Genomic DNA, 23,833 nt, shown 5'->3' with positions numbered 1-23,833 from the left:
GTTATCGCACAATGCCGCATATTTCATTGTGTTTATAGTTTTCCATATCCATTTCCATTTCCATTTCGAAATTGTTTGGAAGTGAAGTGACATTAATTTTTTTGCAATGCATAATAAATATTGCATGATTGCTCGCTTTATAAGTGGCTACAATGTCAAAATATGTTTGTATTTCCTTTCTTGAAGGGTGGTGAAGTGATGTGAGGTAGGTAGCGATTTTCGGGTAATTATTTCGCTTATATTTTCGTAGCACTTTAAATACCCAGAAATATTGATAATTTACTCGTAATGTGATTAATGAATCGAGTTGTGAGCCAAAAAATATGCCTTGCCTTGACAGAAACACTTCATTAGTTCTTACATAGCTAGATTTTTTTTCTTTTTTAATTGTTGAAGAGAGTTTCTCACAACTACAGCAAATCCTTAAAAAAGAGGCCATAAATTGTTTACCAAAGCACATTCTTATGGCTGAATGCCAGTGAAAGCATAACACCAGTAGATGTTGAACCCGATTCCCCAATCGATGCCGACTGAGCAGACGTTCCATTGCCCCACTATGAAGAAGTTCGAATAGCAATTAGCCGTCTGAATAACAACAAAGTGGCGGGGGCCGTTGGATTGTCTGCCGAGCCATTAAAATACGGCTGCGAAGAACTGATAAGGAGCATGGCTTCTTTGTAAAATATGGTCGGACGAAGGCATGTCCGACGATTGAAATTTAAGTGCGCTCTGTTCAATCAACATCGCATATAAGGTTATATTCAGCGTCTTGTGTGCAAGGTTAAAGCTTACCGTCAACAAAGTAATTAGGTTGTAGTTGGGCTTCTGGCCTGGAAGATCAACAACTGACCAGATATTCGCCATGTGTCAAATCTTGGAAACGGCCCATGAAAAGAGAATCGACACACACCAACTTTTCGTCGATTTCAAAGCTTTTTTTGACAGCAGGAAAAAGGTACTGTCTTTATGCAGATATGTCTGAATTTGCTATCTTCGCAAAACTAAAACGGCTGTGTAAACGTGACGTTGAGCAATACCAAAAGGTCCGTCAGGATCGGGAAGCATCTCTACGAGCCGTTCGATACCAAACGAGGTTTCAGATAAGGCGACTCCCTATCGTGCGAGTTGTTCAATTTTCTCCTGGCGAAAATAAGTTGAGATAGAGAAGGTACAAGCCTCTATAAGAGTGTAAAAATTCTGGCGTACGCAGATGATATTGCGCGCCGTTAGTTCTGTTTTCTTCAGAATGGATAACGAAGCGAAGCAAATGAATGAGGGGAAATACCTCCTGTCATCAAACAAAAAGTCATCGCACTCGCGACTAGCCCCACGCATCACTGTTCATAACTTCGAAGCCTTCCTCTCTTTTTTTAACTCCACCGTCCTTTGCTGTGACATTCTGATGCTTTTGATTATTTCCTCTCTTTATATCTACCATACATAATGATCATTAGTCCAGTCCATGAAATTGGCATTTTCTCCATATATTAAATTTAGTTGGATTTGTTCTTTATAATAATATTTTGGACTAATGAAATTAAGTGAGTCAACGACTTAATATATTATATACACTGCTGGTCAATAGGCTAGACGCACGTTTACTTGCATTACAAATTGTTTTAATATTTATTTTTTAAGTATATTGCGTACTTAATGATACTTTAAATATAATATTCAAATGATTATTAAAACCTAACAAAATCGTGTTTTCAAACATTTTCTTAAAACTACTCAAAAAAATTGTCTTTTTTTGATCATTAGACTATACGCACTTTGCTTTTAAATTGTTTATAATAAAAGTATATTTTAACTTAAATTTTAAGTTCGTGTTCATATTTGATTTATTAGAAAAAATAATTATTTCAGTAATGAGTGCTGCTTCTTTTGTCAGTAATAATTATGTCAAGGAAAACTCCAGCTCGTTTACAGCTGCAGTTAATGTTTCCCTATCTTCGTATTGCTTTCCTCCTGCGTATAAATTCCGTGTTAGCTAGCCCTAAACGTTTCCAATTACGTGAAGATCTGGAGAATATGGTGGCCAGGTCATGACATTAACGTTTTGACTCGAAATAAACGACTTTACTACTCGAGAGTTATGAATAGGAGCACTGTCTTGTTGAAAAATCCAAGGAATTGGGCCAAAGAGATCGCTTTATTTTGGAAATACGGACTCTAACGATGTTTTGAAGCGATCGCCGTTCATCTTCTGATTGATAAAATTGTTCCATAAAACGTAATGGCACCCCACACCATGACTCCACCTTCTCGGCTATGGTGGCGACTTAAATATGGCTTATCTTTCCGCAAATCATGATAATAGTATTGAATTAATAGCTTTCAATACTATTATCATCTAAATTAAAACATTTTTCATTAGCAAAGACAACTGGACGCCAAACATTTAGTCGAGTGTCAGATTGAACAGTATACGTCATGCATTCTTTCGCGAATCGAATCGCGAATTTTCTTTACGTAGTTTATTCAGAGGGTGTTTTTCTTGATTTTTGGACGCTTTAGGTATTCTGCATTTCTGATTGTACGCTGAACAGATGAAAGGTTTGCTTTTACTCTAGCTAATTCCTTAACCTTAGCTGCAGACTTTGTCGAATTTGAGCAACTCTAACAATTTTGCTTACCGATTGTTCAGATAGTGCTCGTTTCCCTTTAAAGTGTTTTCCATATGCCTCTGGATCCTTAAAAATACCTATCAACGGTTCTGGAGCTTCGTTTTATCTGTTTGGCAGTGTTTCAATTGGATAGTCCTTGGAAGTGAAAAAAGTCTACTTTTTCACGTCCAATAAGTTCAGAACAGTAGCTTTTTTTATTAGTTTATTTTCAATACTTTCTTAATAGAAAAAAATGTAAAGTGAGTCGATTTCAATGAGAATGTATAGTTTTTTTCACAAATAAACCAACTACGAGCAAATGTTTTTCGGACAATATTCGAACTTTGATAAGAAAAGCATGATTATAAATATAACAATTTTTAATTTATATGGTGCGGCCTACCTAAGAAGAGCAGTGTACATAAGATGTCAAATTTGATTGTAAATCATTCTGTTTCTTCAAATTGTTGTGCAACACCCTTGAACTTTGCAAGATAGACTTCGGTGACACCCGAACTTAGCCCTTAGTTACTTGGTTTAAGTTATCTATGTACTACATATTCCGATTTTATAATAATATTGCATTTTGAAAGACTTTATTTATCTTCGATAAGATATTTAAGCAGTTTCATGCGTATAACAAGAATGTAGTCGTTTAAATTATGCTTAGAAACATTCCATTTAGCAAGCTTTATTTAAGAAATTGATACTAAGATCGCAATCTTCTTTGAATAAATTAATCAAAAGCATAATTGCAATATTTAATATTTTCTAAGTCATTAAATAACATTTTCATAAAATTTAACCTCAATTCAACTCAGCTGGAATAAACTAAATAAAGTTTGCTCCTTAAGTCTTTTGTTACGCATTCATAATACGCGACTTGTCTAAATGCTAATTTGTAGTCACAAAAGAATTAAATGCAACATTAAAAGTGGAGAATCAAACACCAGCACCAGAGCTGAATGAACTCTTTAACCTTGCTCGGACACTTAAGCTGTGGAATATGCATTTTTCACCAAAGCTATTTGGCCGGCGAAAATGTCCAGCGCCTGAAAAGGAGTGAAAGGCCATTTTATTGCCTTGCAAAATGGTAAATAAGCTCCGCTACTGCCGGCATACAACGCACAGCAACAAAAATGGAACGAAAAGCGGAACTCCATATCGAAAGGGGAAAAAGTGTGAACAATGCGCTGGCGTCGTTTTGTTGCAACGCCGAGTTGTTGAGCAGGAAATATTTGCGCTTCACGGTTGGTCGAAATGAATTTACAAAAAACAAAAGGCAAACAAACGCAGCGTCAAGCTGGAAAAAACACAAGAAAAGAAAACTAACGCAACACGCCAACAACAATTGGAGCATAAACAAAGCCAACAACACTTGCGCTCAATAGACACGGCTAGCAGTTGCACCAACGCCCAGCAATACAAAGCAAAGAGGTGTGGCTATGGCCTAGCAACACAGCGCTAGGCGTGCAACAACAGCAAAAACAGCAACAATAGCGACATGATAGGCACCAACAAAGTGCGCGCACGTTTTGTTGTTGTCATGTGAGAAATGGAAAAAATAATGGTTGTAACGCGCACGTCACGCTGTTGTTGTTGTTTTTGCTATACATTTTTCTATTTCTTTTTTGCGCTGCAACCCTATCTACCCGCTTTCGACAAGACAACTCGCACCTGAGCGTTGTAGCACCAACAACAACGCTGCAATAGCAAAGCTACGTGATTGGCTAGCTTTTTTCAAATTGAAACAACAACAAGTATGTATTTATTTTATTTCCCCAGCAGACCAGATATCAAGCAGCTAGCATGCAACAACAATGCTTGGAATGGAAACTTGTTGCCGTGGAGAATTAAGCAAACGCGCAGAAGCGAGATGCAACTATACGCACACATATGCGTTGGAGCGAAAAGCATAATAGTTCAGAAATGAGTGGATGAGGCGGCCGCAGCTGACACATTTCCAGTGTGCGCTGTGCAATGCGCTACTCGCTGCTAGCATTGTGCTGCCAAAGCTAACGAGTAGCAAACGCGTTGCACTTACTCGCTACGTCAAAAGGTTGCAGTAGAAGTGTTGGTGTTGCTGTTCAAAATGTGGGCGGTCGCACGCTGCGCTCAACGAACTCGCTAAAAGCGCTGAGCGCTCACCTGCGTTCGTCGTTATGCACAGCGAGAGCGGCAGCGAGAGTGTATATCAAATTGTCGTGATTGTTTATCTCGCTCCAACTCAAGCAATGCTGGGCGCCAACGAAATGTGGAGCATATGCTGGCGCTTTCCCAACTAACGGCGCTCCACACACATTGCGTGCAGCGCGGCAAATGTACATGCAGTAGTAACAACAACAATTACAACAAGTGCGCGTTTCTTGTTGGACTCATTTGGCAGGTTGCGTGGCGGCAACAGCTTTGGCGCTCGACCAGCGCAACATATCCAACCAGTTCGTGTTCGAGCGTGAGTGGTGTTGCACAGTGTAAACGGATGTTGGGTTGTGAGCTCACGTGAGCCAAGCGAAGAATTGAGGAAGCTTTTCGAAAAAGTTTATTGTTTGTTTTTGCGTATGCGTCGATTTTGACGGCTATATTCTTATTTGTGTCCTCTTTTGTGCGCTTCGTGTGCGCTAATGCACAGCCGTACAAACTGTTGTGTCGTAGTCGCCGCTGTCGTCGCCGCCGTCGCCGCGTTGTGCTTGCTGTAGTGCTTCTTGCTTAGTGTTCTATCGGCGGCTTTGACGTCCTACATGTCCGTTTGACGTTAGAGTCGCGTCATCAGTTTTATTGACGCTTTGCTGTGAAGGAATTTCGAACGCAGTTGTGCGCGTGTCTATACGCGCAGCTTTGTACTTGTGGCAGCCACATTTTGACAGTGCTTGCTAGCGACGGTGACAGTGCGCTTACCCACATGTGGCAGGCAGCAGGCGGGTGTAGTTTGAGCGCTGTTGGCGGATTTTCAAAAACAACTCACAATCAGTGTTAACAAGACAGAGAATTACGAAAATAATTGAAAGAAAAAATTAATAAAATAAACAGTAAAACTGCAAATGTAAAGAAATGAAAATTGAATTGTTTTAATAGTGAGAAAGTTTTAATTCTTTAGAAAAAGGAAAATGCTATAAAATTGCATCGTGTATTGAAATAATATCATATTGAACAAACTAACTGGCTTCTAACTAAAAGATAAGTGTGCATCATACAACAATACTCTCTTTGAAGCACAGCAATAAATAAAACTTACCGTGCAATAGCAGAATTGTGCAATAATAAACTTGAAAAAAATAAAACCAAAAAGTTGAAAGTGTTGAAAAGTTCAAAAATAATAAAATAATGGCAGCTTATGCACAATTCGGATATGGTGGCTACCCTTCCGCATCACAGGTTAGTAAAAGCAGTAATTTTATTTATTTTTGTTTTTTGAATCTTATCTGCTATTAGTAAAGCAGTTAGTTGGATTACAAGTTTAAAAATTTGCAATAACTATCTGGATATTTGGAAATTGTTGTAGTTTATTAGTGTCATCATTTTATTTTTTTTGCACTAATTGTATTATAAATCATTTAATTTCCAATAAATACTATAATAAATCAATTAAACTATTAAATAAAAAAAAAATAAAAAATAAACTTTTTTAATGTACATAGATACATACATACATACATATACTGTATAATATGTATGGACAGATGCGTGCAACTAATTAACAACGCTATTAGGAAAAATCCAAATCGGTATATATTTTCATTTCCGAAAAAAATTATTAAACTATATGTCTTAAAGATAAATTGTGCATATTTACTTTTTGTAAATTTGCTAATTTTTTTTGTTATAAAAGAGCTTTTATAAAATATAGGCATTTTAGGACTTCAAAGTCAAAATTAGGTCGTGCAACTAATTAACAACGCTTCCTTTTTTGTTGGAAAAAATTTATTTTATTTCGAGTTTAAAGTTAATATTTGGTTGAAAAGCCATTACTGTCAATCCCGGCTTGACATCTAAATGGCATTCACTCCACTAAACTTTGGCAAGATGTCCTTCGAAATATGATTCCATTTTTGTTTAACCTTTTCGTATAATTTCTAGAAATTTCCAACGTTATGGGAATGAGCTCTTTTCTTTAAATGTGTCCAAATATTTTCGATTAGGTTTAAGTTCGGGATGCATGAAAGCCAGTCTACCATAGGCGCTAATTTCTAAGAAATCTTAAGAATTCAACACGCATTGCTAATTATACATATGTACGCCCATTTTACTCACTATTGCATAAAAGACCTCAACTATTTCTAAATAATAGAATTATTTCAAAAAAATTTGGCAGCTAAATCTGACCATACTTTCTTAAAAGAGAATTCAAAATAAAATTATATTTTTAACCTTAAAAATTTTACAGAAATCGTCATTTCATTGATAGGGACAAGTGTTTGTTAATTAGTTGCACGCATCTGTATATAACCCTTTATTAAGAACATTTCTGAGATTAGAGCATTTTTGCATATTTTTTGAATTATAAAAAAACTGATTTCATACATATAATCCGATTTTAAGGGCACCAGCCGTAGACATTGACCATATGAAAGACGGCTCAAGCTGAGTTGCAGCATAAATTAATTCAATTTATTTTAAAATACTTGTACGACATAGTCCATTATAGTTCAATTTGATACACTAACTTCATTTCCAGTCAGTTGGAAAGTTAGAACTACGCAATGCTGTCCTTAAGTCAATCACTATATCCTAAAAATAAAGTATTTTGCGCTGTTTTCTGTTTTAAATTACATTTTGGTCCATAACTTTTATTTCTACAATGTAGGCAAACAATAGGGGAGCCACTATTCAAGCTGGTTGTTTACCTTCGCGCCCAAATCTCGGCGTATTTTTGCTGATTTATTGCCACAAATATAAAAAATATTAGTTTTTTTCAAAACTTGGGCATTCACACGCCGTTAAAAGTAGCACAGAGACCTAAAATCAAAATTTTTTTGTTCTTAATATTATAACCTCAGTTATGACCACACAGAAGCTTTTTTGAATTAAAAAAAAATCTGATAAAATAGCAGCGAATTAAAAAGTGCATTTTTGAGCATGTTGCGCATAAGGATGAACCAACAAATTGGATAAATTGTTCACAAAAATATAAAAAATTAAGATAACAAATTTCTTTCATATTTTTTAATAATAGTAAGATTTCATAACCTTAAACATTTTCATAAAATCGAAAAAATTGTTCACAGAAAAACTTTTGTCTAAAAATAGTTTGTTTTTTTTTGTATCAATAAAAATTTTAAGTTTTCAAATTTTTTTAATAGCTTTGGCAGAATCGTGGAAAAACTTAAGAAACCCATAATTTTGTGAAATCCCGTTTAAAGTTAGTCAGCGTGAGTGACATAAGTAGTTAGCGCTGCGCCGGTTTTACGTCTCGATATCTAAAAAATTAACATATATTCTATCAAATCCTTTTCAATGCTGCCTATATCAGAAATATACAAAAATTAAAAACGATTTTTCAAACAGTGAACTTGGACGATCCCCACTAAATTTAAAAATAATTATATTTTTCTAAAACGTCTGTTTAGTAGTTCAAATGCTAACTCATGTGTCTCTTTTTACTTTTAAACCTCAAAAACAACTTTGCCAAAGCTATATTATGTAACATTATGTAACATTATTTAAATATTTAAGTGTTTTAATTAGTTATGCCATGAAAACTTTTTGCTTTCGCATTTAATAAAAATACAAAAAATGGATTTATCCTTTAAAACCTTTGTTGTCCCTCTCAAGTAATCTTTCTTAGTCCCAATGTACTTGTGTCATTATATTGACGTGTTGATCATTAGTTGATGTTGTTGGCCTTCCTGGACGTGGTTTGTCGCCAACCATTACCATAGTCTCCTTCCGACGGAACTTCTTCCACTTTACAGGCGATACACGTATACTATAGCCCATACGTACAAAAAAATAATTTTTTAGCCGCATTTGGTCAAATGATACACGTTATGTTATATATTCACTGCAGTAAACTCGTTTTCTTTAATATACGATTTTGTTGAAGAGACTTAATAGTAACTAGAAGCGAACTTCTAGAAAAATATTTTTTGCCGAATTCTATGTAGATATATTTCAATAAAACAGTTCAAATAAAACAGTTTCCCATACAAGAACTTGTTTTTGTTCATACAGTTTGTATGGAAGTCATGGGCGATAGGGGTCTGATATGTGAGCTTTCGCCAAATAAGCTCCTTCTTGGGAAGAAGAAAACTTTCAGACCAAGATTTAAAAATCTGGAATGGAAAGAAAAATCAATGTTATGACACGATTTTTTTATGATACTACAAAGAGTCTATTTAAGGGGTTACATTGGTTTCCTCGGTTAAAAAACAGCCTTTTTCAACAATTTTTTTCTCATAAAAAATGAAATATTTTATTAGAATTTCATATTGTTACAAACATACGCTATTAAACAAGAAATTCTGAAATTTTTGCAATAAATTTTTTAAACTCGTCCATTGCGACGCTATTTCCGTTGAGCCCTCAGAAAAACCATGCGCCCACGTTGGCAAGATAACTCTCACAGGATCTTCTAAAGTGAAACTAGAAATACTGTCTCAAGGCTGTATCTCCCAAAAATCGCTCAGATCAACTTGAAAATTCTAGACAATATTCTAGAGGTGCTGTAGAATTTAATAATATAATAAAAAATCGATTTTTGAAACGCGTAAACCCATGTAACCCCTAACAATACAAAATAAATTTAAATAAATTGCTTACTTTTACGTAAAAATAAAATTATTCAACAAATTGTTTGTTCTTATTTAAATTATATGACTTTCCACTTTTTATTTGTTATTTAGACATAAATTTGTATAAGTATATTAATGTATATTATATTTTAATATAAGATAGTTTGGAAATATTTTTTTTTGCATTGTTGAATTAGTATGATTGACGTGGTAAGCACGTGATTGATTTAAAGATATAAATAGAATTGAGATTAATATAAACATGTAAATTAAATTAAGCTAATTGAATAAAATTAATTTGTTATATGATGTAGTTACATGAGGTTCATAATTAAATATATTGAGTTGGCATATGAATACAATGACTTCATATTAGCTATATTCAATATTATTAATATATAAATTATGCAGGTATAACTAATAATATAAATAATAATAAATAAAAATCAGCGGGAATTATAATTATATTTAAGACGTAAGTAAGTCAGTGGCGAACGCAGGAAAAAAATTTGGGGGGGGTTTTAGGTAAAAATACAATGTTTCATTATTTTATTCACAAATTGAAGTCTAATCTTCTTTTATTTTGGGCCATAACATTTAAAATCTCTTCCTCCGTCACCTCTATATCTCTATGGATATTCAAGAGAGCCATTCCGTTCAGGCGTGCTTCTCCAGTTTTATTTCTTAAATGTGTTTTAAGCCTGCGAAGTGAGGAAAACGAGCGTTCACTTGAAGCGACAGATATAGGGATTGTTGCTCCAATCTTTAAAAAACGATGCACTAAAAAAGTTTTGGATCTCTTTGTTTGATTTAACCAGTTCCTTAAAATATATTCAAAATTAGAGTTAGAAAATATAATCTGAAGAAAAGATGTTTAACCTTTTCCACATTCTAAATTCAGCAAATGAAAAACAAATAATAAGTAAAGTTGTGTATATAATTCAGACCAGTTTTTTCTGGTTGTTTTTATTAAAAATATAGACATTTTAGTTGAGACACTCAAGTATTTTTTTGCAAATAGCATATTTTTTTTAATTTAAATTTATTTCACAACAGTTTGCTCATGGAACGAAAACTGAAAGTCATAATAAATGAGTTTTTATTTTTCCTGTATTATGATTAATAATAAACTCTTAAAAAAATAATAGAAACCTTATTGGTGACTTTTCAGTTCAGAACTAATTTTCAAAAGAAGTCCATTTTCGACTCACAATTCCCCTTAAATCTAAAAAAATCCAGATCAGCAGCCACAGAGTTATAAGGCAAGCTCATTACTTTGAAGCAAATTAAAAAAAATGTCTCTGTCCAGTTTATATTTTTCTGGATTTTTTAATTGGCCTACATTCCCACAACTTTTTAATACTATACAGATACAATAGGTTTGTTTTTAGTTTAACATTTTCATAGTTTCAAAAAATTAAATTCTATCAGCAGAAAAGTATCAAAATAGGCCGTTTGTGAACAAAAAGTATCAAATCACAAAATTTAGAAAAAAAAGTATCAAAAAAGATACAATTGTATCAAAACGGCAACGCTGTTAGTGACTAATGTATTCATTTATTTTACATATTCATTCATCGTCGGCAGAAAGATTGCTTTGAAAACAACAAATTACAATTTTTCAAATGACTATGTTAACAACCCAAAACCCCCCCCCCCTGCGTTCGCCCCTGAAGTAAGTGCATCATCTCAAGCTTGTTGTTACGTAATTAGATATTTACAAATGAAAGAAGTAGTTATTTGGTTAGTTATTTAGTTAGTGTTGAAGAATTGCACTTCAAAATCTTCGCCCACTTGTGCACTGACCCACTTTTAATATAATTTTGCTTTTATGACTCACTGGTGAAATATGCAGTACATATGTATGTATATATTGAAGTAAATCAGCTAATGCCGAAAATAAGCCAATTTCAAAGCATTGCTCGCATACTTCAAGATCAAAGCGATATTTGCATTAAATTTATGCTTGTTAACATGCTGAGAAGATTTGTTTTAGTGGCAGCCGTGATTAGAGCGCATGATTAGTGAACTAACGTTGCAAGAATTTCTTTTGAGGGATTTGCTGTGAGGAAAGTCAAGTGATTTCGATGAGTAAAGGTAGATGAATATATGCCAGGAAATAAGCTGTGTTCGGTGGTTACTATGCAATAATTTATACTATATATAATGCTATTTATGAAGTTGAATAGTTGCATGTTGTTTTAGAGGTGAGATTTAGTTTTTTAGAACAATTAGTGCGACTGATGTTTTTAAGTTTTTGATTTAATATCTTGATTGAAGTTTGATGGGTATTTTTAGTATTTTTTGTAGACAAATTTTGGTAACATGCACGGTTTTCTGTCAATATGTTATGACAGATTGTAAAACTATTTTTTTTCGATATTGAAATCTTAAAATGTATAGTTATATAGTTATATATATCATTATTATTAATCACCCGAATGATATTTTAGATTTCTGCATATATGTAGAAATATATATGTATACTAATCGGGCTATTTGTATAACTGAATTTTATTTTTATAAAATGTCTTTAGAGCGTTAGTAGAAAGTTGAAAAACTTCAAATAATGTAGAAATACAGTGGGATCCCACACTTTTAAGGAGCTGCTTCGCAAAGATGAGAGAGTGGGGAGAGAACTGTGCCATGCCAAGTTGTTTCTGCGAGGGCATAACATCGCAAGGTTCAAGGAAATGATCAACCTCCTCCGAGACAAAATCCGGCTCTATACAGGGTACTGTAGACTCAGGAAGCACTTGTCCAACATGGGCATAGGCTCTTGAGCAAACTGCCGGTTCCGCGACCTGGAACAGGAAACTCCAAATTTAGCAATTTACAGCAGCAAGCTCAAAAGCCTAGGTTCCATTTACGTGAACAGATATCACATCACCTCAGTCGCGCCCATAAAGCTCCTGGAATTGTTCAGGATGCCGGACCTGGTGACCATAAATAATATAGGGGAGGGTACTATAGGCTCCAGGTCGCAGTGCAAAACCTCAATTTTACTACCTATCCTAACTAACCAAATAATTATAGATTAATAAACATTGCATTTTAGGGTTTAATAAATTTTTCTGAGGATTTTTTGCATTTTTTGTTTTTTGCATAAGTGACTGACGATTAGAGATATCATATAGAGAATTATACGGCGGTAAAGTACTTCAGAAAAGAAATTATTTTTCTTCAAGGTATAACTTTTTTAAACACTGTTCCTAAAACAAAAAAAATTTAACTTATTTTTGTCACTCGTTTTTTATTATCTCCATATAAATATAATCGTAGGAGAAATCTACTATAAATAGTCATTAATTTTCCTTGCCATATTAACAAACATGATTTAAAAAATATTTTGAAAATTTTTGGTAGTCGAAAAAGTCTTTTCGTATTTTGTCAATAAGTAGATGTCGTTGCAGTCGTATATCTCCAGTGCTACCAATCACATTGCGTCATAAAAGTGAGATTTAGCCAAAAAAAAGTAAATTCGGGGAATTTGAAAACAAGTTACAGCTGTTCAAAAATGAGTGGAAATAATGAGGAAATTCGCTATATTTTGAAATTTTTGTATAAAAAAGGGAAGAATGGCATGCAAGCCATCAATGAAATTTGTGAAGTTTACGGAGACGATGCAGTCCGTACTATAATACAACAATGGTTCGCTCGCTTCCGTTCTTGAAATCTAAAAATTTCGATTTACGCTGACGAAAATTTTACACTGATGGAATTATGTCTCTAGCGGAAAAATGGCAAAAATCATACATATTTGTTTATTTATTTATTAATAAAATATAAAAAAATAAGTTAAAGTTTGATTAGAAATACGAAAAAACTTTTTCGACTAACCAATATAATCTTAGGAAAAATAAAATTTAAGTAGTCATTAATTTTCCTTGCCATTGTAGCTGATATGACTTGAAAAATAATTGGGAAAATAAAATATTTCCTTTCAATTATTTTAAAGTATATTTCTTTTTTACCAAAAACCGTTGGTAATTTTTACAACACGCTCTCTTCATGCGAAAAGCTTCCACTTCATACTCTCATCTCCAACTAAATTAATAAGCATAAAATTATTCGTATTATGTAGTATTGAGAAATTGCTTATCATGTTTATTCATGTATAAATTAATATTAATAATATATGTTTTTTTTTTGCTTTTCACATATGTATGTATGTATATTTACTGTTAATACACGCATAAGCTGCTACACATGCGCTTATGAGCATATCAACCAGGTGTTAAAAAATAGTGAATACAAATTAAAACATACCGTTTCATTTCAATAATTCACATTAAATATGCCAGAAGGCAATAAAAATGTCAAAATTTAATTTACCCCTGCACGCCCCCTGTACGCGCACATGGCAAGCCATGAACAAGGTAAAAAATTAATCAAACATTTTGTTTTTTTTTGTTTTTGTTTTTTTTTTTTAATAACCAGCGTACGAAAATGACGCCAACTAACTAATTAAAATACAAAAAATGCCAGCGCATATTAAAAATTAAAACATTTTTGTTATTTTTTTCAAGTCATTAAGCGGATTTTATTGTTTTTCGTTAGCTCTCTATTTTGCCATGCGGGCAACAAATATGAAAAATTCCGCCCATAAATGACTCACGCATTTGGATTTTGGTGAAAATAAGAAAACGAATTTTATACAAGTAAGTAAGTAAGCAAGTAGTGTGGCGCATCACTCGAAGTGTGTGAGCGTCAAGACGTGAGTGTGTCAGTGTGTGTGTGTGACACACAATCATTTATCAACTTTTAATTAATGAACTGACGTGCTTTTGACAGCGCGCTTTGCCACATATGAATATACCGTATACATAAGTATGTATGTATGTACAGTATATGCTTAAGGGCATGCCAACATATACACATATACTAATACACGCACATACATATATTTAAGCTTAGTATCTTTTCTCATCTACTAACTATGTTTATAAATAATTAAAGCCAGCTTCAGCAATAAGAATGTTAACAAAATGACAGAGAAAAAAAACTTACGCGGAAAAAAAATTTAATTGCCTTGTCACAATTGTGTGGGAATTCGTTAGCTTTGAGCCGAACAATTTGTTGCTATTAAAGTACCTGCAATCAGCAACTGCAGACCGATACGCATCCACATAGCCAGCGCGCTTAAAGTCTCTTTAAGGATATGCTGCGCCGGCGCGCCAACCCGCAAACAAATACTTGCGCCTAGACAAAGTTGTGCGACCATTTTGTCCAATGATCATTTTTTCTCCGTTTCTGGAACGCTCTCACACACATAACGGGCGGCCGTAAAAAAGCTCAACGCTAGACGCGGCCACAACGCGACATTTATGAGCGTTATGACAAGCCATCAAGATAGGCGCAGAGTTGCGATCCTTTTATGGCCATGCCTTGCACTGCAGTCTCAAGTCTCCGAGCATAATAACATCCTTAGCAGCCAGCCTGCAGCCGTGCTGTATCCTCATTTCTTGCTCGGTGCTTACAAAAATATTAATAATTCATGATGCGAGCGACTTGTTTTATGCGGTCGTAGGGCGCAAGCAACTGTAAAGCCGTCGTCTACTCCCACAGCTACCGCGGCGGCGCTGCTGAGTGACCAGTGACCAGTGACCATTTGCTGGGCTATCGCAAATCGCAGATCGCAAATTAGATGCGTTGCAACGCAGTCGCTCCGGTGTTGTCGTCCGTCTTTACAGCTGTGTGTGCGCTCGGGCAGCAAGTGCCTGCGATTGGCGTGCATTTCATCTATGTTCGGTACATGCGACCATATGCGCATACGCCTCGACCGCTACGGTGCGATAAGATCAGTTGTGATATTCTCAACTTCCATCTTGCCGGCAAGATCGGCTTCCGTACGCCCAGTCCATAGTTGGCAATAAGCGTGTACACATTGCAATGCGATCGTCCGCCAGCGAGACGATAACAAAAATAATAAAAACGAAGTAAGAGTTTATAAATTTGTGTAACGTCGGTAATCGTAGCGCCCATCTGCGACGCTACACGATCGTCGCGCTACGCAATGCGTACGCGCGGACGTTGGAAAAAATCCATTCACATTTCTTGCTTCTGCTATTATTTTTTCGCATATTGCATTAACTACCTCGCTCCCTCTATACTTGCAAAGCAGTCGGTTTGTTGTAGACTACGTAGTGCCGGTAAGCGCCACGATCACTCAGCTTCTCAGCTTGAAGCGCATCCAGCGAAATCAGTTGGCGCATATTCGGAGTGAATTTCTCTAGTCGATCTGGCTAACTGCTGCATCTAGTAAATATCTAGTATATCATCGATCGCTGAGAAATTTAGCAGTGCATTTTTGCTATTGCACGCTTTATATGTTTTTAGTTGATTTCCACTGTGCCTCTTCAAATGCTCAACAGTTCTCCATCACGTGTTTGCGCTCTTTGCAGTCAAGGACTCGTAACTGTTTAGCTGTTTGCTTCCACATTTCGTTTTTCAATTCGCCAAAGCATTCGTTGAGGTGTTTATTGCGTTCGTGGCGCATTCTGCTTTGTACTCTTGTTACCTCCTTAGCGTTCTGTCAGTTTACGCTTATTCACTTTATGATTTATGATCGTGAGTTTCGAGTTTTATTGGTTTTTGGGCGTTGCTCTGGAGTTCGTATGCGTACCGATCGACTGCAGTAGATTTGTGTTCGCGGTTTTTGTCGTCTACGGTTTGATGAATCGGTTGCTCTTATTGTATAATTGTATTCCTTTTTAATACTTGTTTATTGGGCGTTTTTTGTTTGTTTTGATTCAATTGATTTCTGATTATTGCTCGTCAAGTTTTTTTTGGGGAACAGAATAAATTGATAAAGAAATTTATTAAAATTGTTAATTCGCAAATATTATTTTTGAATTATAGGATAAAATTCATATGTGAGAAAGATCTGAAATACTTGAAGTTAAAGGATTTATTTTCAGAAAGGCTTAAAAATAGAATTTACATTAGTCTTCTGGGCAACAAGTTTTTGACATTTGTTATGCTCAAAATAATAGAGTTATAAAAATATTAATATATATACCAAGTCTCCTTGATTTTGAAAATTTCTCTTATTCTGTAGGTTTCTCCGAAAATATTACAAAAAAAAATCGAGTTAAATATGTAATATTATTCCTACGGAATGACATGGGTTTATAGGTTTCAAAAATCGTTTTTTTTATTCTCTTATTAAATTGTACAACAGAATATTGTCCTAAATTTTCAAGTAGATTCGAGTAATAGTTTCGGAGATACAGCCTTGAGAACTTGCGCGTTCGAGGCTAACTAGGCTGGGCTAAGTGCGCCGTCTTAAAATGCATTTTTCTCGAAACTGTGTTCTTGGAGTCGGTCGGCAAGATTTCTCGAGAGCTACTCAACCGATCGTCATGAAATTTTACACTGGCCTTTCAGATACAATTCTTAAAGACTTGGACGAAGGATTTTTTTCCATTAAAACAACTTGAAAAAAAAAATGTCGCGAAATTTTCACTGAAACTTTCATTTTCTTGTAACAATGTCTGTCAAAAATCCAATTTTCGATTTTGTTTTTTCTTCGTCCAAGTACAAAGTTAAGGTTTTAACTAAAACCCATATTTTTCACTTTAGATGATTCTGTAAGAAGTATCTTGCCAACGCGGGTGCATCTTTTTTCCGAGGGGTCACCGGAAATGGCGTCGCAATGGCCGAGTTTAGAGTATTTTTTCCCAAAAATTTCAGAATTTCTTTGCTAATAGTGTATGTTTGTAACAGTAGAAAATTCTAATAAAATATTTAATTTTTTATATGAAAAAAAAATTGAAAAAGCCATTTTTTATATACGAGGAAACCAATGTAACCCCTTAAACATTTGTGTGAACTAGTACTACAATCTTGTCTTGGACCCGTATAGCCTATACTTTTAACTTTCAGTAAAGAGTTTCAATTCGATTTTCGCTATCTTTTAAGGATCATTGTAAAAATAACGAATCAGATTTACAGAAATTGTAACACATATCTTGAACTAACGTATCGTATTGAGAGCTTGCTATATATGAGCTTTTGTAAAATAATGAAATGTGTCATAAGTGGACACTAGCAGATCCAGCTTTTTCGATTGAAACAATAATTTGGGTATATTCTCATTTTTTAAAGATTTTATTTCAAATTTCTATTTTTCTTACGACCGAAAAAGATCACCCCTGATATCCCAGGATAAAAAAATTAAGTTAGGGTATCCAGATTTTTGTTCTGATATATTAGTTTCTATATATATTTGTTATATAAAACGACATTTCATATCCATTGATTGTCTTTTAAGATTATATTTAATTAGATACCTGTAAATACTCAAATTTCGCTTGATTTTCATCATTTTTCTAATGAAGGCGTGATAACATATTTTTTGAAAACTAGCATGTGATTTATGAATACCTTATATAGATAATTTTTTTTAATTGTGGAAAATAGCGACTGTACAATAAATTCTTGGAAGGTTGCAAGGAGATAACTCAATCTGCTGCCATTGTAACTCCGGTTCTGCTGATGTGAAAAGAGAAACAACATTTTTTTTTTATATTAATGTCGTAATTTTTAGATGAATTTGAAAAAAAAGAGAAAAAACATTTTTTTGAATGATACAAAACTTTCGAAAGAAAATAATAATTGGTCCTGCTCCATTACTCACTAGTACAGTCTTTACACGGTGGGCTTTGAGGAAACAAGTGAAAGAATACGTTCAATCTTTCTCGTCAGATGTGAGATATTTAAATTTAGAGAGACTTAATAAAAAAGTATATCGCGTTAAGTTGTGTCGTCCTTGTAATATCGCCAAAGGAAATAAAAGTGTTTAAGGCAAATTAGCTTAAAGAGAAATAATGTAATGCTAAGCTTCTTCTGATGCCGCTGATCCGTTTCGTTAGGCGTTTGCTTAAGCACTGAGATGTCATAGTCTGAAGTCTTTAGCAAGCTTTGACCTTGTTTTCTTCGATAGAGTTCGATAGAGAGTTTCAAAATAGTCTCGAGAAAATTCTAATTCCATCTCATGTAACAACCGAAAGTGCTCCGAGAAATTCACACCCCAAATTAATCTCTGACTCTACCATCTAAGAGAAAATCCTCGAGTTCTAGTTCCAGTCTAGTCATCGGTTAGTTGTTTCACTACTCAGCAAAAAGAACTTTGAGGCATTCTTTCACTCGAATCAGTAAACCTTTGAAATCGATAACTCCACAACAAATTTTTTGTTTTTTAAACTGTTTTGACTTCGCTACAATTATAGTTAAAGGCGACAAAGTGTTACATGAATCACTTTCGTAGACGCCTTTGGTTTGGTTTTCTTAGTAACCCAAGCATTTTTAGAGGCAGCATTTTTTTGTTTTTGGAATTCATACAGATGCGAAGTTTCAGTCCTAACTGACGGAGGATAAATGTATTCCCAACAAAATCGAATCACTATTACTAGAAACAGATAAACAAAGCAAAGGCCATGACAAGGGTTTATGTAACTGGAACGGATCCGGATTTTTTATGCGGCCAAGGACTATTAACTCAACAGCATTCCTCCAAAATACTTGTTGGGAATACTTGGGATGTTTTCTGCCACTACAAGAGCAACAGCAAAGGCTTGATCAATATCCGAGTTCGTTCAGTTTACATATAGGTTGTCGTGAGGAAGGTGCTAGGATCCAAGCCCTGATTATTCTGAACAAACGAATTATGGGACAGGAGCAATCTATTGCCGCAGCCATGATATAAATCATCGAGTATCCCAAATGAGTTTCCTTAGTAACATTTGAAAACCCATTTAAAGTTGAAAGCGATTAAATGCAAACAATATAGACGCCACGGTTAATGATCTGTTATATGAAAAATATTTGAAAACACATTCAAAAATTTGTGTGACATATTTTTAATATATATAATATATTTTTAATAAATCATATTAACATTTCATGAAAAAAATGACTTTTTCAAAATTTTGAAAGTTTTCTATTTTTGGAGGAAGCTTTAACCGACTATTGTTTTTATAGAAATATTGACCCCGAGTTAGCGAATACACGATTATCAATACCCTACCGTCAGTAAATTTACTTAAGTTTTTCCTACTAAGTGGTATTTAAAAGAAATACAAAAGTGTTCATTATACTCTCGCAACATACTTGTATTGAAAACGAGATGGAAATAGTATTCTTATTTAAAGCTTATTTTTCCAGACTTAATGGAAATAAATACATAAATCCAAATTTGTTGTTATTGTCATTAAGAATCGGCAGTTCCTCTTTGCTACTATTATTAAAAAAGTCTACATTCACACTATGTATGTATATTTACCTTAAAAAAGACTTCATATGAGCGCAGCAATAGAATTTCTAATAACTAAATAAGATAACCCACTCGTTCCTCTCGATTCTCTTTGTATAAAATCAATGAATCGCAAATAAATACAAAATATATAAAATTCACCATTTTCTTCCGCTGACAACCGGTTATAGCCGCCACAATAAAAGCTAACTGTCGAGAGCTAAACCAACAATATTTGAATATCACAATTTCTTATTTGCCAAAATGCCATTTTCTAAACACAAAAGCATTTCGAGAATTTATTATTTCATCTGCCATAGTAAATTGCGAATTAAAATGTTAATTAATTTTATTTTATGACCGCATAAACCGGCACAACATCTGCATTACAAACCGACAACCGAAACGACCACCAACCAACAAATCAGGCAACCGAAATTTTGTGCTTACACAAACACTTATACATATGTCCATACATATATGTAGCAATATTTGTGCGTGTGTGTGAATATGTATGGCATGCTTGAACAGCTGACTTGGCAAGTCAGAGTAGAAACCATTAGCGCTGCTAATGAAACTCTCGATATAAAACTATTAAATGTGCCAGCAAAACAGTGATTAGACCAGAAAGTTTGAAATTTTTGTATTAGGTGTAAGGGAGCTACAGAAAGTATTGACCTGATAATATCCATTTTTCATACCTATGTCTTTATACCAGAAAATATGTTCTCTGAGTTGGTGAATGGGGTTTCTCTTCCGAGGCTGCTATTTCCTTTTTATTTGGTGCGATTTTATGTGGCGGGTCTCAAATCCTGCGCACAACCCTTGGGGTGTTATGGTTCGCCTTCTCACCTTAGTTTGCTTTCAAACGGATGTTGTTTGGATACCCAGAGGATACTTGGGCTGAGACCGGAAGTCGTGAGCTGCTTGAGCCATATGTAATAGAATCGTTTCTGGTCACTCCCAAGTGAATGGCAATCGAGAACTATCCTTTCTTGCGTGAACTTCGTTACGTTGGCTAGGTCATGTCGCCCAAATGTACGAAAACGCTCCAGCTCTGAAAGTATTCGACGCAGTACCCGCCGCGGGAAGCTGAGGAAGATGAAGATCTCAACTCCGTTGGAAAGACCAGCTGGAGAAGGACTTTTGTTCGCTTGAAAACTTCAATTGGCGCCTTATTGCGAAAATAAGAAACTGATGGACTTGCTAGGATTGGTACTTCAGGCTCAATAATTGCGAAATGGGAACGGATAGCGGCTTCGTTCGCTTCATAGGGTTCATTACTGGACTGTTGAGCCTCAGACCAAATCAGCAAGCACTAGTCGGTTACCAGCAGCTTTGAAGTTTCAATGTCATTCTGACCTAGGCCTCGTAAGAGGTCCAGTGAACTCTTTGCTCTCAGTAGGGTCCATCTTTCAATGGTTGTAGAAGTTCTAACTGCACACTGTTCGATTGTTATTCATGCTGTAAGTTTGAATATCTTTCCGTACGGCGACTGCATTGTTTGGGAGCAGATGAGTTAAAATTATATATGTATATTATACATATATTTTTATACTTTTAGGCATCCAGTTGAAATAGCGGAAATAAAAATAAAATTTCTAAGCGGATTTGTGATCTGCTCAGGGCGTATTTGCTGATATGCAGAGAGGACTGGACAACTACAGAGGACTCTAAGTCTAAGTGTGATCCCCCGGTAATGCTGAGGGATCAGCCATTTATCCTAACCTAATCTATCTCAAATATGAACCGCTATTTTCGTTAGAATGTTAGCCATTGGCACTGAGATCCAGATATACATATATTCGGTGTTTGGAGATTTCAATATTTATGAGCCACCGAGCATTTTTAACAGAAAAGTGCCATGCCTTGAAGACACTATTAGTGAAAATTTTTATTTGATATACTTGTAGTATATTTTTATATATGATTTCCATATGCCTTATAGCCTGCGAGTACAAAAACAAAAACTTGCTTAAATATGCAAAACAACAAACTCATAGCTCTGCAAAGAAACTGACCTTCGGCGTTTTTTATTAAAATCACGGCGAAAAGGAAATGCAGTTTGCAATCTGGACATTGTGTTAACACAGTCAGCATCTGCTACGGTAGCTACTTGCAACGGCAGATACAAGCCAACTGATGCAACCGCAAATGTTTGCCACCATTGCCAAGCAAGTGGTGAGCTGACAGCGCACAGAAGCTTCTCAGCGCGATCAAAAATGCCCAAGAGCGTCTCAGAGGCCGATCAAGCGTCGATATGGCGAACGGCGGCGGAGCAAAATTTCGACGGCTGCAAGGGTTGCCGCAGTATGGTGGCACTTCAAAAGGCAAAAACGGGCATTACTGTCATCATATACACACTTAGACATACCTGTGTACATATTCACATATTAGTATGTATAGTACATATGTATGGTAAATGTTAATATGCATTCATATCAGCGTAACAGCATCAGCGCATAATTTTTATATGGCGGGAAGTATTTTGTTAAAATTATACGATCGTAAAATGTTGCAGTACGAGTAAGTGCAAAATGAACGAATTTTATGTCAAAATAAAGGAGTATAAAAGGTATGCAGCACGGTGAGGGACAAGAAGATTACACAGGTTACCGCCTACCATGCAAGTATGAACAGCGCAAAAGCAGCTTCCGAAAAAATGGCCGCAGGAGTAATTATGCAAAATATTTAAATACCGAAAAGAAATAAAAATTATCGCAAAATGAAAAATGAAAAGCGACCTTAATATATAAATACATTAATATATAAACATATTAATATATACACATATGCACACATCTACATACATACATATATTTATATGTGGTACATGTAAATTTCGATTGCATTCTCTAGCAGACTGTCGAAGCATATAATTAAGCGAAATTTTTTGAGTGCGTCCAAAATTTTTATAGCGTCACTAAAAAATAAAATGTTCAAAATATTTGATCGAAAGCTGTCGATTTTGTTGCGCACTAGATTTGGTGCGCAGACAATGAAATATGTTACGCATTAGGGCGTAGCCAATTCTTGCCGAAAGGCTCTTGAGCTCAGCGCTACGTAACGCCTTCGATATTTCGGCACAAGTCAAATCAATGAGAGGCAAGCCAAATGTGCGGCTTGCAACTGCTGACTGCTAACGAATATTCGCTTGAAATGCATAATTAGCGGCTTGAGGCTGGCCACTGGCTAGACTGTTGGACAATATCGTTATAATGGCTGTAATTATTATTATCTTGATACTTTTTTCTGTTTTTTATGAATATTCAAGTCAGTATATATTTTAATTTTATAATTCTGAATATCAATATATAAAATGGAAAAATTTTAAAATTTTCGAAGGTTGCATATTCGCAAAAGTCCTAATGCTTAATGTTACAAAATTAATCTCCAGAGATATTCTCGGCCGACACCAATTAACGAAAAGCAAAAATTAAGGGGTTACATGGGTTTCTTCTTCTTCTTAATTGGCGTAGAAACCGCTTACGCGATTATAGCTGAGTTGACAACAGCGCGCCAGTCGTTTCTTCTTTTCGCTACGTGGCGCCAATTGGATATTCTAAGCGAAGCCAGGTCCTTCTCCACTTGGTCCTTCCAACGGAGTGGAGGTCTTCCTCTTCCTCTGCTTCCCCCGGCTGGTACTGCGTCGAATACTTTCAGAGCTGGAGTGTTTTCATCCATCCGGACAACAGCGGACAGCGTAGCCGCTGTCTTTTAATTCGCTGAACTATGTCAATGTCGTCGTATATCTCGTACAGCTCATCGTTCCATCGAATGCGATATTCGCCGTGGCTAATGCGCAAAGGACCATAAATCTTTCGCAGAGTTACATGGGTTTCCTCGGTTAAAAAAAACAGCTTTTTTCAACAATTTTTTTTTTCATATAAAAATTGATGTATTTCCTTCGTCCAAGTCTTTAAGAATTGTATCTCAAAGATCTGTGTAATATTTCATGACGATCGGTTTAATATTTCTCGAGTAATCTTGCCAACCGACTTCAAAAACACAGTTTCGAGAAAAACGTGTTTAAAGACGACGCACTAAGCCTAGCTAGCCTCGAGCGCACGAGTACTCAAGGTTGTATCTCCGAAACTATTACTTGGATCAACGTGAAAACGTTTAAGACAATATTCTAGAGGTGTTGTAGAATTTAATAAGACTGGCCAATTTTTCACTCGCAATTTTGGCGCGCTGCTCTTTTGTTAAACAAATTTACATTTAAAAGCAACAACAAACTTAAG

At 35.1% G+C, this 23,833-nt stretch overlaps 1 protein-coding gene across 1 annotated transcript in view; it reads left to right on the top strand.

Annotated features, from left to right (window-relative positions):
* Window positions 1–5,088: 5,088 nt before the first annotated feature.
* Window positions 5,089–23,833, top strand: part of LOC120778817 (homeobox protein araucan) — a 51,056-nt gene continuing 32,311 nt past the window's right edge. Inside the window, exon 1 of the mRNA XM_040110823.1 lies at window positions 5,089–5,978. Coding sequence (XP_039966757.1) covers window positions 5,928–5,978 — 51 coding nt within the window. The 5' untranslated portion in view covers window positions 5,089–5,927. The remainder of the gene's footprint in view (window positions 5,979–23,833) is intronic.

This window comes from Bactrocera tryoni, chromosome 5 (genome assembly GCF_016617805.1).
Source record: "Bactrocera tryoni isolate S06 chromosome 5, CSIRO_BtryS06_freeze2, whole genome shotgun sequence".
Lineage (NCBI taxonomy): Eukaryota > Metazoa > Arthropoda > Insecta > Diptera > Tephritidae > Bactrocera > Bactrocera tryoni.
Note: the sequence above shows the minus strand (reverse complement) of the source record. Positions and strands in the feature narration are given on the sequence as shown.